Raw genomic sequence first — 14882 nt, 5'->3', positions numbered from 1 at the left:
GACAGGCTCAAACAAAATGTATAAAACCATAGATCTAACGAGCAAAATTGCTGAAGTTTTAGGTAGGTAGGTTAGGTTTGTAGGTTGCAGATAAATAAAACGATATTTGTGTATGAAAATATTATATTATCATACATTACATACATCGTGTACAAACCACGCCGAGTACCTAGACTGAGGTGCTCAATAAATGCTTCCAAATAATAACAGCAATCTAGCCAAGCTACGTACAGTACGAATATGTAAAACATGTACAATTTATAACAAAATACAGTAACAATTAATAAGCCGTTGTATTGTCGCCGAATGTAACCAATTACATACGTTTAATATCACAGAGGTAGCCGATTTATGTACAAAATCATTGTGGCTACATGTTTCGTCACCATAGTTAAGGCTGCCCAGACATCTCCATGAGAAGGTTCGAGACTGTACTAAATGGCATCCCACACTATTGATAACTTTCTAAAGCTCTAATACAACAACCCAAGCACGCAATAATATGACTATGACCCAAGCATCGCAATCACCGATATTTTTACAATATTATTATTATATATTAACTAGCCGTTTTCCCGCAGTTTTACCCGCGTCCCGTGGTAACTACTGCCCGTACCGGGATAAAATACAGCCTATGTTACTCGTGGATAATGTAGCTTTTGAATGGTGAAAGAATTTTTAAAAACCTTCCAGTAGTTTTTGAGCCTATTCATTACAACCAAACTTTATAATATTAGTATAGATAAACACAGTTGTCATATTTTCGGTCAACCAATATTTTAAATCCCAATCTGTCCTGCATTTCGAGTACTATGTGCAGCCGTCAATACCTGCTTACAGTCTTCTGAAAAGATGGCGGAGGATTAACTGATATCAACTCACAACAAAAGTCAATAAGTCATAAATAGTAGAAAGCCTCTTTCTTCTCTCATGCTTGGCTTAATTGCGTGGAAACGCACCAATTTGTTGATCACTCATATGGTCTTAATTATTTTGTCATATTAGTGCGTGCTTTTGGGTACATTATTGTGATTCGGCTTTTACATTACCATCGAAAGTTATTCGACACATAGCTACCCAAACTACGCATTCCCAGCTATGTGTCAGAATACTCCCGGTTATCACATAAAGATTTACAGCATTCAATTAAATGCAAATTTTCCACATCGGAACTAATAAATAAAACATTCCTCTTTATAAAAGTTGCATAACATAACTGATTTATTACACGATAAAATATATAAATATAAAATATATAAATATCAGGAATATCGATACTTTTTCATGGAAAGGCACCGTGAGTATGCTAAAGTCATCACTTAAAACAATTTATATGACAAATATTTATTTGACAGCTTCGTAACATTAACAAAACAAAAATATAATTAGTTTGTGTAATTATATTTTTGTTGCATTATTCAAATGTGTTTATTCTAAATGGAGTTCTGCTAAAAAACGAGGCATCGAACCCACGTGTACTTTAAATTTATAATAAATAGCAATCAAAAATATGAGCTACATTCTCACACATCAGACTGGAACCTCGACGGAAAGTCATTTCTTAACGCCTCCTCTGCACTACTCGCGAAGTTGACCAAAGTTCGGCGAATATAAGAGTGTCTAAAGGTTGCTAGGTACTTCGTCTTACTTCGTCCAACTTCACCTTGCCTCGAACGAGTACCGCTTGTTGTCGGTGGGTTTTCGACCGAGGCAAAGGGCCCGAAGAGCTCCGCGAAGTTCAAGTGTGCAGTGTCGCACTTCGTCTCACTTCGCCCAACCTTCCCATGCACTTCGTCAAAGAATTATGCAAGTAGTGTAGAGGAGGTATAACCTTTCAATCGTAATAGTTATTAACACACAACGTGCGAAATAATATTGTGTAAATGAAATTTCCTTGAGTTATAACGGTTCTTACTACGTATGAACGAATGTTCGCACAATTCGCTGGACGATTTCTTTTGATATATTTTAGACGCAACAAAAACCTCGCTTCCACTACTACGCTCTAAGCCCCAGCCTATAGTGCTAAGCTTTATACACACTGAATACGAATGCGGCGTTAATACGCAGTGTGTATACAGCCGAAATCTTGGTAAAATTTCAATAGACTACATACTACAGAATCATACGAGTGAGAATCCCTGTGTTTGTTGAATAGCTTGGACAAGGTGGTATTTGAGACGTTCCTTAGTTTTATAACGCGGAAGATCCAAGAGATTGAAACATGTGTGGGCTACTGGGAAGTACCTGTCGTCAGCTACCGCTTGAATCCTAATCTGTAACAAAATACAATATCATTAGTTGGAACTTTAGTCTTTTTATTATTTCCTTCCCATTTCTCTTTTCTATCTAGCTGTAAATGATATTGCCACTGTGTACTCACCTTAATATCACGCATTCCTTGAATAGGCACACGGTCGCTGCCAGTCAAAAATAAAAGGAATTTCTTCTTATCTTCCAATGGAAGCTCATGGAAAGTTTCCCAGAACCACCTGTAAAACATTAAATATTTTTATAATTTTATAATTAAACCTAATTTTAATAAGTATGTATGTTTTACTTGAAAGCACATATTTACCTGACTTGTGGATCACTAGCGGTATAACCATTTTTATATTCACAGTTGCTTTCGAACACTTCCCAGTCATATTCTTCATTGCCCATTACAACTGACATCATTTCGTGTGATCTGAATAATTTTATTATTCTACCACCGCATACCTGTAAAGTATAACGAAGATAAGAAAAGGTGTAAAACATCAGCGAGCTAGCCTTTTCCCAACTATGTTGGCGTCGGCTGCCAGTTTAACCGGATGCAGCCGAGCCGAGTACCAGTGTTTTACAACGAGCGATTGCCTGGTCTCCTCAATACAGGTACCCGTTAACCCAATACCCCTAGGTAAAGCTGGTTGTCAGACTTATTGGCTTGTGACTACCCGTAACAACTGTCAAAGATGTTCAAATGACAGTTGGCCTACAGCTTATCGTGTGTAAAATATGACACATCGAAAATTTTTTTACTCTCTAGTAGTACGTTATATAAACCTTTAAAAAATCATTCTTACCTTCTGAAACCCTTGATTGAAAGCTTTGAATTGATTTTCAACGGACTTATTGAGCAAGAAATCAACGTACAACTCCACATACTCCTGTTTGTTCTCATGTGTTACAGGAAGGTTTTCACCATTTTCTTTAAGGGGATGTACTTGTATCTGACCGAAAACTTCTGTATTTACTGCGAAACATAAGCTGAATACCTGTTGAAGGAGACAAGACTAATTAATTTAAACAATCTGGAATGAATTAAGATTTGGACGAACAATATACGGTTGCGCATTCAATGACAAAACCCCTACAATAAAATAGTGTAGCACTTATATCAACCATCTATATTAATACCTATAATGAAGAGGAAATATTTTTATACGGCTCTGAAACTCAGTATGACTAATTCTTTCGCTGTTGGGAAGCTAACCCCAGGTAACGTAGGCTATATTTCAATCTAGGTAAGGGGAGTCGTTTCCACGAGACGTGGATAAAACCGCCGGACTAATTTTGTAAACCGTAGGACAATAAATAACGGTCAATACCAACAATGAAGATGCCAAAGCAAAATTTGTGTTTTGTTAAAATAATGACGAAACATAAGTATGACTAACCTCTTCTACATCTTCATCAGGATAATCTAGTAAACTTTTAAGGCTATTGGCAAGCGTGGGATAGAGATCCGACAAGTCATCCAACATAACAGCTTCTTCTAACAACTTCTTGTACAAAACCAGCGGGAACGGAACGTAGATTATAATCGAGTTGTATATAGCTAGGCCGTAGATCGCACCTATAAAAAAGAATAATAATAATTAAGGTTAATTTATTGATATCTCTTAGGGCAAACCCATAGACTTATTAAAAAGACAAAATTATTTATTTTATTTCTAATGTACATATGTATGAGTTTACAATGTCACCACCGTCTTACAACGTGATTTAGGGATAGATACATTATCCTTATGGATAAAAGTTCTATCCATAATCTGGAGTTCTGGTCTCCATAGCCTGGACCACGACTTACCGATCAAGTAGTACATGACATCATCTTCGAACGGGTTGTTAGAGAACCAAATCATGTTGGTTTCCTCAGACTGCTTGAACATTCCATAGACTGGATCGAAGATTTCTTTTAGGAGCAATAAGAAGAACTCCTTTTTCACACCACCAGCATCTTCGGCCTCCTCACCAACGAATTCTACCTGAAAGAACATTGGATGTCACGAAAATTGACGCAAAAATGGTTTCCATTTTGTCTTTTAATCTATGTAGTTTGATTCATTCTAACTCTAATATTCGACTCTATTGTTTACGCGTTAAGAAATAAATTATAACAAACTGAATCAAGAATTTTTTTTTTTCTGTATAGCGTTGACAAATACTCACTCTAAGCGGTTTCTTCAACTGCGAAGTCTCATGGTTACTGATTTGCGTCATGGTGTCTCTTACAATATGGTTCCTAGAAACTGTCAGGTTAAGGAACTGGTCTCTTTGGTACTCATACGTAGGATCCATAAACAATCGGGTGAATATCTGCGTGGCCGCTCTACTTATAGCTATTTGCATTTGCAACTGTTGATCTATTTTTAGTAACAATGATTTGCATTGAACGTCGAATAGGAACGCGTAGTTACACATATGAGGATGGGCAGACTGAAAATTTACACAAAAACGATTACAAAATGCATTGAAGTTAATTAGATAATACATGTGTCACACCAGGCAATGAGTAACTTTTGAAGTGGTAGGTTTGGTAGAACATGTAATAGCAACAATGTAGTAGCATGTGATTGCAAGGTAAGTATACTTACAGCATGATCAGAAAGCCATGTAATATAATCGGTAGCAATATCCACATGATCACACAGGTCTTCAATATAAAAACATTCCGCAGGAATTTTCGGTTTCTTTGGATTTGTGAAGTTTATTTTGTTCAACGACGACAGAGTATTCAGAATTTGTATTATGCTATGTGTAAAGTATATTTTCTGGAACCAGAAAGAAATCGGCGGTGATAGTTTGAAATCGAATTCGTTACACATATTTTTTGCGTATTATATTTTTACCTTGTTCGCTCTCACTGATGGTTGCATAAGTTCATAAACAATAACACTTTTGAATATATCGACTAGCATCTCGAAATATTCCGGGGTTTGAGCCTCCCACCATAGATTTACTATTCTCTGTGGATGCGTTGATAAGTTGTTGAATGCTTCCGCGAACGGACCCTGAGGGAGCAAAAGTTTGTGTAAGTACTTGAACAAATTGTGTTTCTGTTAGAGGAAGGAAAAATTTTCAGGAGTCCGTGCTCTTTCGTATGAAGGCATATTTACCAGGGTGTCTTCTCCAAATTAAACCACATTTCAGTGGATAAGATCATGAGATGTGTTGTCAATCTTTGCTGAGAAGTGCTATGATAATTGATGATTTATTATTGTCTTTAGTATACATGTAATTTTAACTGCAGATGATTAACTATATACTTTTATATAATATGGCAATTTTACCTGTAATTCAACATGTCGTCGAGGATTACGCATTTCGTGATAAAGAGGCAAGATGAGGAACATTCGAAGTGCCTCCGCATCAGGGGGAGACACTTTCATCTTCTTTATTATGTTCTCTGTGAGATGGTTGAAGATCTGAAAATAAGATAACATACGGGCTATTTGTTACATACACTCTAAAGGTTTCTTACATATATATAAATGAGAAACTTTGCGAGTATGTGTGCTACTTTTTCAGGCCAGAACTGAACGGATTTGGATGAAACTCGGCAATAATGTAGCTTATACTTCAGAATGACATAGGCATATAATTTTTATCTGGATGTAGATCACTCAGGACACGGGAACGGGTAGTGCAGGATAAAACATTCTAATAAAAATCGGTGCAGTATTTAAAATGTACTAAAAGGTCACATTAGCGCAGGTTACGTATGCATTACCTGCATTAATATAAATGTGACCTTGACATAGGCAAGTTCTATAGAATTCTCAATCACACTTCAATAGAACTATTGCATGTTTGTTTGATCGCTCACGCCAATCGGTATGAAATTGAAGGTCAAGTTCACAATCAGAGGTCGGTCGAAAAACAAACAATTTAACCTGAATCGATAAACCTTGCAGTTAAAACTGAGCTAAAAATTCTATTAGGAAGTCAACAATGTATATTATTTTATAGACAATGTGTATAATGCAGGCATTCTATACATTTCCTAGGTCTTGTATACAATGCCAGGGTCGGCCAGGCAATGTGTGAAATGATATTGAATGTTCAAACTATTTTACAATTTATCTATGAAATGTATGTAGGTATATGTATGTATGTTTGCAAAAAACACGTTACATACATTACCTATGCATCAACTGTCATTCTATACAATGCCGGATTATATATATTGCCTATGACATATATCATACTTACAAGTTCCTTTATAGTAGTATTTTCAAATCTGCTAACTAGTGTGAATGCTTCCTCAGCTTTTCTTAGATCAACGCCGGGCACTTTAGTATTGCAGCCGAAGTGGGCATTGTTGGCAGCTAAGAACGATCCGTTTACACATGCCAGGGATCCGAACACGGTTTCTAAATAAGCCAGCGTATCCTGAAAGGCAAGGATACAGTTTAATTTGACGTTGCAGATTTAAGTCTATTTTGTGTACACACACATTTAAATTATTTTTTAATTTTCTAAATAAGGCCTGAGTTCGCCAACAACATAAAGACCGTTTTACGACTTAGAAAATTAAACTTCTTATTCATAGTTATAAATATTTTAAGAAATCTGACGTTTATGTTGTTGGTGGTCCAAGTTCACCAACATTATTTAGAAGAAATCTAAGTGCCTTTTAATTTAATATTTATGACAATGTACAAAACACCATATTTCACCTGATTAACAACATCGCAGTCTTTAAACACTTCGCAAGCAGCCAACTTAGATAAAGTCACGGTCATAATTTGTTTCGTATGGTCTTGTATACGGAAATCGACGGGGCCAGACCTATCATGGTCTATGATCAGAAAACTGTGGTCTCCGCCTGCAAACACCTTTATAGGACCCTTGAAGATTTCTTGCGAGAACTGCAATCAACGTAACATTTTTGTTAATTTAATTTGATTTTAATACAAGGTGAATATTTGTTTGTAGGCAAGTTTAAAATAGGTGATTTGAAATCTTTTCTTAGGATATAACAAATAATATATATTATAAATCATTGCGGTTGATATCTAGATTTATCACCTGCTCTAAACATGCCTAGCCCTCAAATAAACACCCTGTTAATTAAATTAATAATAACATTAAACGTAAATTATTATTTTCCTCATTATGATCATGACATGACATTAATATTACAGTGCATAAAGCAGTTTTATTTATCGATGCACTGTCATTAGACACAGATAGCAGTTAGAAGATAAAATATCGCGCGTTAGAGAAGGCAGGCTATGGGATCGTTGAAATGTTTTTGATAAATGAATTACGAAGTTATCTCACCTCGTCAGAGAGTATCTAGTTTTGGTTTACTTTAGAAAACTCTGACACCATTTACGCATTTAACCCCGAAACCGATGACAATAATAAAACGAAGAAACACAAAACAGTATCAATATATCAAGCATCGTGGTAAATTATCGCTACTGTATATACTGGTTCCCAGGCGCACGCATCCGTGTGACAATCTCATTAGCAACCACCTCTCGTTTGGGGGATTGCCCGCGCAGAGACTTTAAATAGCAAAGTAAAATTGCATTCGCAATTACGGGGAGTCCCCAAAACATTTAAAACAATCATGTGATACATAACAGCATACAGTTCAGATCCGTAGCCAGCCTTCAGATTAGCGCGTGATTTATAACTTTCATTGTAATTTAATCACTTTCTTTAGATTTAACTACTAACAATAAAAATTATCATGCAATTATCTAACAGTTCTAGCTACAAGAAAAAATATGATAGAACTAAAAACAAATAAAAAGGCCTAGCTACAGAATAGACCATTACATAGAAATCTAAGAAGTATTTTTTGATAAACTGCAGCACATTGAACATAATACTAATACATTTTATAATATTATACAGATGACTCAACATTTAGTTTGGACACGCCCGCGTTGCTAGTTCGAGATATTGCTGTCGCGGCCTCGACTTTCGGTTTCTTCTTAAGCTGAAGAACAATAGTTCATGTTAATAACCCGTATCAGGCTATTATCACACCAATGTAAACATTGATGGTAATATCATAATCATCGAAATGTAAATAAAACTGCTGTTTTTTAATCTCTAAAACATAGAAATAATTGTTAACGATATGAGTAACATATCCATTAAATTTCAATTAAAATAGCCATTAGCCACTTCAAGGCTTCGCATAAGTAAGAGTGGCAAGCCGATCTTTCACTACTAGGTTAAAAACATTTCTTTATTATTCCTTTTGTTGAGTCAAAAGAATAAAACAAGAATATTAGCAACCAGAACGGAATCCATAAGAAATAAATTCCTACATAAAACTGACTAGTTTCACAGTCTATAGATATCTATGTCTATACGATCGGTCATACGGAATAGTATTATTTTCAATCAAAGTCGCTATATTAGGCTTGAACATAATGATAGCTTCGCCAATGTTATTTCCATTGAAGACCATTGTCAGATGAACAAATCGATCATCTGAATAGAAAATGATCGACTGTATAGCATAGATAGTACCACTGTGCTAGTATTACACTAAAGGTGTCAAAAAGTAAGAAAATGCAAAGAAAGAATGAAAACTACAAACTAATACGGCCTTATAATTTAGCAAAATACTTATTTACCTTACTCTGGCCAGGGTTTTCAGTCTGTATTGAAAACAATAGAATTGAATGTTATGATAGAAATGAATTTACTAGTTAATAAATGTGGCTACCAAATGGGCGTAGCAAAGTGGATTATATATTATTATAACATATAATGTAATAAGGCGAGCATTAAAATTTCAAGCGTTATGTACTTAGCGAAACAAAATCCTGAATACACGTGAAAAAATCAATAACGCCCAGCTTGCATTATTGAATAATCATTCTGTTTTATTCATGACTACCGTGTTTTTTTACCGAGATTTTAGGCTTTAAACACACAAAGCACTTAGGGTGCCTTCAGATCAGAAACACTGCATTGTAGACCGCGCAGGACCCACGTAGGCTGGACAAACTAATACCCCATAATGAGACTGGTTTTCAGACTTTGTACCTTCTTGTAATATAAGGATTTATTTAACATGCATTCCGAAACACGGAATCTATGGACCCGACTAACGGACCTTTCCCAATATTTCACAAACCTGATGTTTTGTTTACTAGAGGTAGAATTTTATCACCCCATACAAGTAATGTCATATTACCATCTCTAGTGAGCAAAACCACAGACATTAATGGCCTTACTACAAAAACTTAAACACCTGATTTACACTTGTCTAAAAAATTTGTGGCTGCAAAATGAACCATATTTATGTCAACGTCATAATTTGACATTTTTTTAGACAAGCCTTAAACTGACGTTTAAAAGTTTTTGTGGTAAGACGGTTAGATATTGGGATCAGCCGTTACACTGACCAAGGGCTAGTTGATAAATTGAAATCAAAGCGACTTACAGGCGACTCATCGTTAGGCGTGAAGTTGACCGGCGTGGGCACTAACGCGAAGGCCATGTGTGGGCAGCCTAACTGTCCTCGCGCACCGTACCCGCAAGCGAGGATGCGGTCACCGACCCGGCACAGCACGTGGCGGCGCCCGCAAGCCACTTGCGTTACTGTGCTGCCCATCAGCTCCATAACCTGGGAAACATGATTAATGGACACACTCAGAGACATTTAATGGTTACTTAAGCCGTTCCTTGGTGCAGAATTTCTATGAGAATCTGTCACTAAGGAGTGACTTAAGTAATCATTAAATGTCTCTGAGGGCAGCAGGGGTAAATGTATTAAGAAAGCTTTTTTTGGGTTTGTGGATGGAGAAAGTTGATATTGGTTTTTGGTGTATGATGCAAAAGTGAGTTGATATTTTGAGAAATGAAAGTAGGCCTTCAATAGGTAGTATGTATTGCATCAGCTATGTATCTGCCAGTGGTACAAAATAGACCTAATATCAGATTACAAAAGAAAACATTTATTCTTTTGGTTTTAGTTAATTTAGTGTATTTTCAACTATTATTGCTTTCCCATAAAATTATAATATATTACTTTTCTGGGAACGAGCTCATCCTTTGTAGTGCCATGTCCAGTCTGGCCGTATTCACCAGTTCCGCATGTGAAGACGCCACCGTCTAATGTTAGGAACACCGTAAAGTCTTCTCCACATGCAATATGACACACCTAGAACAATATACAAATTATATTTACTGTAGCTTAACTGAAATAGTATCTCGATTTAATGAAATTGGAATCAAACTACATCAAAATGGATATTGCTGATACCTTAACATTCCTCAAAGTTTTCAAATGCGAGGGGTAACACTTATTCTCTCTATCTTGTAGGCCTAACTGGCCGTGCGTGTTTTTACCCCATCCAAAAACGGCGCCGGATCTGCAAGATAATAATTTAATTAGGTCAAATTACTGATAGTGGAGTGATTTGTAATTTCTAGTATAGATCAATAGATAAAAGAATGTATAGATAAATTGGATTCAATTTATTAATACCTAGTATTATTTATAATAAATGACACGGCACATTATTGTATGACCATTTTGCAAACCAAACTTTATCTGACCACAATTAGATAAAGCTCTATAATACTTAACAAAACATACCTACTTTGTGATAACAACTGTTTATGTGTTCCATACTTTTCTGGAATTGTTATTCTATGTAAACTAGTTTCTTTAGTTTGTGTATTGTTTACAAAGGAACGTGTGGCACAATGAGATGCACCACATCATAGCAATTTACATTATTTATGTTTGCTATACATACTTATTTTACATTTAAGTCAGTTATTTGCACAACTGAATTGGCAATGTTAAGGGGAACTACTGTAGGTTATATTTTTACTGAGCTCAAATTTGAAATGGATGCACACTGTCATCTATTTCCATTAAAAAAAAAAATTATTTTCAACATTTTTGGTGAGTGTTAAATTATGTTTTGAATAGTTACTAATAAGCACTTACTTAGATAATGCAAATGTGTGGTTACTGCCACATGCAATCATAGCAATAGGAACACCAAGCAGAGAGGTGATTGCTTGTGGTATCATTTCCTTGTTTGTCATTGTACCTAATCCACATTGGCCATAGCTATTTGCACCCCAAGAAAATAGGTCACCATCTAAAAGAAAAATAAACACACTATGGATATTGTAACTTTCAAATGTTTTGTAAAATTAAGTAACCTTTGGTTCTGTACATTACTACTATGTCATAAATGTATGTGATAAGAGGTATTGTTTATAAACATAATTTGGTGGAACCATGCATGTTCATTTTTTATAGCATCAGTGCTAAAACCTCACAGTGTATGCCAATATTTTACTGTATTTTTTCATAGTGCAAGCTTGCATTCAGTTTATGCACTCTAAAATGGCACTTAATGCATTGGTTATTTATAACAAATCTACTTACTGTTTGTTAACGCTATGGAATGATATGCACCACATGCAACTTGTATAACATTCCTTGTTGCTAAACCTTTCACAAACTTGGGTTTGTCCTGAGCATGTGTACCTAGATTGCTACCCAACTGTCCCATACTGTCTGAACCCCAACTGAATAGCTGGCCCCATTCATCAAGAGCCACTGAGTGCTGGATACCACAAGCTACAGCCGATACAGTGCAGTCTTTGAAAGTCTCAACTAGTGCTGAAAAATAAATAAAAAAAATGATTGAAAAGATAAACATGATAAATTTTATAAGAAGAAGATAATAATATTGTTGATTGTATTCATAGAATATTGCATTATTGAGATACTGACTGAAGGTAAATTATGATAAGAAGAAAAACTATAGTCATCCCTTTACTTTGTACACTAATAACAAAAATATTGATGCAGACAGAAACTAAAATTCAACTGAAAGTATTCCCTAAATTTCCTTAAATCAAGGTGTAACATGTGTGTGTATGAATAATAAATACATTAACAGTTTTTTGTTCAGCCTTATCATATCGCATCTAAATAACAGATAGGTTCATGTAGATACATAGTGGTATTTATATAGTTTGGTATGGTAAACAAATGTCTTTTGGGCTATGCATAAATGAATTCTATTTATATTAAAAATGTTGTGATAAGTTATAAGATTTTTTATTTCTTTTTGTTGAAAAATTCTGTGCATACATCCTTTCTACACCCTTATCTGCAAATACTATTTGTATCTTTTTAAAATTAGCTAGGTATATCACGTTTACATTAACATTACACAATTCTCAAGAATCTTTCATCATATTCATTGAGATTAGATTGCATTATGGTCTCTAATATCAAAACACTATGAATTGTTTTTGTGGACCACCACTCGAAATACAAAACAAAAATTAAAACTGTAACAATACCTGGAGTTTTTCCTTCTCTATTGTCTGTATGGCGTCCCAGTTGGCCAACCTCATTGTTTCCACAGGAATATAAATGGCCAGTGTTTGTAAGGTACATTGAATGAAACTCTCCGGCAGCTACTGATTTTATATGGTTACTCTCACGCCATTTTGATAATGTTGGTTTTATCACCTGGTAAAAATTAAAATTATATAAAGCGTTTAAAGGAATATCTACGTGTAATATAATCCTATTTACGCAATAAGTATGCAGTTAAACCAGCCCATATTTGGACAGTCATAAACATTTCATGTTTTTAAATAAAAGAAAGTTAAAGATAAGATTGTTGCTACTAATTTAACATCACTTGGTTATCTGTTCGATTAATTCAACGCAGAGAATACCTACGTAAATCTAATTTATGCAATAGTATTTACAAAGTAGACTCAAGCTACTTACCGTAAAACGAGGTGGCATTGATTAATTTTAAAATGTAAACTGATGCCTTTCTTTGTATTTGAATGTTACACATTTAAAAAAAATGCTAGTAGGGTGGACTAACGACATACTTTGATATTTAATTTTTTTTTATTGGAAAAAGTTGGTATTAATATAGAAAAAAAAATAAAAAGCTTGTAATCAATTTAATATTGAATTTGGGGCTACTTTGATACCACGTTCTTTTTTCATCGAATATGAAAGACACCCCGCTAAGGAACAAAAACAATAAAAAATAAAATTGACATTATTGGTTCCAAAATAGCTATTTTTTATTTTTGGGGCTACTGATTCTAGGGTGAAATTGATTAGTGTTATATTTGAGTCCAAGTTTATTTAATTTGTAATAAAGGGTCTACATTAAAACACGCAAATAATTTTTAAACTTTTTATCTAATCAACATCAGTCAGTATATTAATAATAATATCAAACTTTCTAAAGTTTTTACTAATTTCTGTTATAATAATCAGTCTCAACAATCATAATAGGTGGGTAATCAGAGATCAAAAAGTACCTAGTAGGTAGGTAACATAATTATCAAAACTAAATATTTCTACGCAATTATCAACATGGTCACACAATCATTCTTAGAATTATTTGTACGTGGTACAGACTTAAAAAAATAAAAAAAAATTAAAACATAGAAAATATAAGCAATAGAAATAATGCCACATTTTTTAAATTAGTAGAAGGTTTCTTCACAACTCTTTAATCATTACTTCAGTCGGAAACTTGTAAATAGGTCTCATTGTAATAATAAATACTTACAACTTACAACAATACTTACAACAATAACTTGGTCTCATTACTATAATTTTTGTAGTTGCGGGTACCCGGAGTTTTCTTGTAAGTCCGAACCATTCTGATTCTACAAACAAAATAAATACCTGGGGTTAGATTGATAAATGATACAATGTCTTATGTCTTTCCATTTTTATATTAACTGGGGCGAGATTGATAGCTATCAATGTCGCCTCATATGACTAATCAATTACGCCCCGGTCTACAAATGAAAGCATAGAAAACAAAATGGCGACCGCAAGAGGAAGGTTAAAACTTGTTTTTGTTCTCAAATAAACATACAATCACATATCCTATTTCCATAAATACCAAGTAAATACATACATTTGTGCATTCAAAGTTGTCCGGTATTAAAAAAACTGTCCTATTTACATATTAACTTAAACAAATAAATAAATTACTTACAGCAATCCTCTCACCTCGACGTTTTCGGAAAACATGGCTGATGAGTCAGTCTTGCCAACACAATAAAAATAAAAATTATTACGTTCCATTCCAAATATAAAAATAAGTAAAACCATAAATTTTGAGTAATCATCAATGTCGCCCCGGATCTCAAAGTCACCTCGTTTTACGGTACTAATCCGTTTGTAAAGCTGTATAACCACAGAAATGTATTAATTTTACTTACCAAATCCAGAGTCTCCGGTCCTTCTATACACAGTTCATGATGAGTCGCATTACCCCAACAAAACATTTTTGTGCTATTATTTTGCAATGACTTTTAAATTTTACAACTAATGTATAACCTCTACTTCCGATCCAGATCAGTCTGATTGAGAGGTAGTTAGGAATCTGATTATACTAAACCGGTGACTTTACACAGTTAATTTTATTTGCAACATAGTGGATAAAAATAATAAAAAAGCATTTTCAAAAGTCGAGAACAATCTTCAACTTCGGCTGTCGTTCGCGCTGTCAAAAACTCAAAATTTATGTCGCACAAGTCGCGTTCAGTAATTTCAAGAATCTTAGGACGAAAGTTTTAGTCGATTTTTAGAATGCACTTATTTTTTGGCT

General features: G+C 34.5%; 1 protein-coding gene and 1 long non-coding RNA gene across 5 annotated transcripts; both read right to left on the bottom strand.

Moving 5' to 3' along the window:
- Positions 1-105: 105 nt before the first annotated feature.
- Positions 106-14797, bottom strand: LOC110374073 (probable E3 ubiquitin-protein ligase HERC4). 4 transcript variants are annotated; one of them, XM_021331648.3, is made up of 21 exons: positions 14494-14797; positions 12583-12754; positions 11654-11890; positions 11204-11360; positions 10508-10616; positions 10274-10405; positions 9686-9868; positions 8871-8894; positions 8147-8221; positions 6945-7136; positions 6478-6657; positions 5556-5690; positions 5115-5276; positions 4860-5036; positions 4435-4701; positions 4073-4250; positions 3660-3838; positions 3066-3257; positions 2579-2721; positions 2384-2492; positions 106-2276 (listed from the first exon to the last, which is right to left on the bottom strand). In XM_021331648.3, exons 1-21 carry the CDS (start codon positions 14557-14559, stop codon positions 2124-2126), a joined length of 3222 nt encoding a protein of 1073 aa, XP_021187323.1. In that variant the 5' UTR covers positions 14560-14797; the 3' UTR covers positions 106-2123. The 4 variants fall into 4 exon arrangements, with proteins under 4 accessions (XP_021187323.1, XP_021187339.1, XP_021187331.1 ...); XM_021331664.3 differs by lacking the exon at positions 8147-8221; XM_021331656.3 differs by lacking the exon at positions 8871-8894.
- Positions 13435-14447, bottom strand: LOC135117643 (uncharacterized). The gene is made up of 2 exons (XR_010277028.1): positions 14268-14447; positions 13435-13929 (listed from the first exon to the last, which is right to left on the bottom strand). It is a non-coding gene; the product is annotated as an uncharacterized LOC135117643 (long non-coding RNA).
- Positions 14798-14882: the final 85 nt, after the last annotated feature.

Source organism: Helicoverpa armigera, chromosome 12 (assembly GCF_030705265.1).
Source record: "Helicoverpa armigera isolate CAAS_96S chromosome 12, ASM3070526v1, whole genome shotgun sequence".
NCBI classification, from domain to species: Eukaryota; Metazoa; Arthropoda; class Insecta; order Lepidoptera; family Noctuidae; genus Helicoverpa; species Helicoverpa armigera.
The sequence above is the reverse complement of the archived record's forward strand: the minus strand, read 5'-3'. Positions and strand labels throughout refer to the sequence as shown.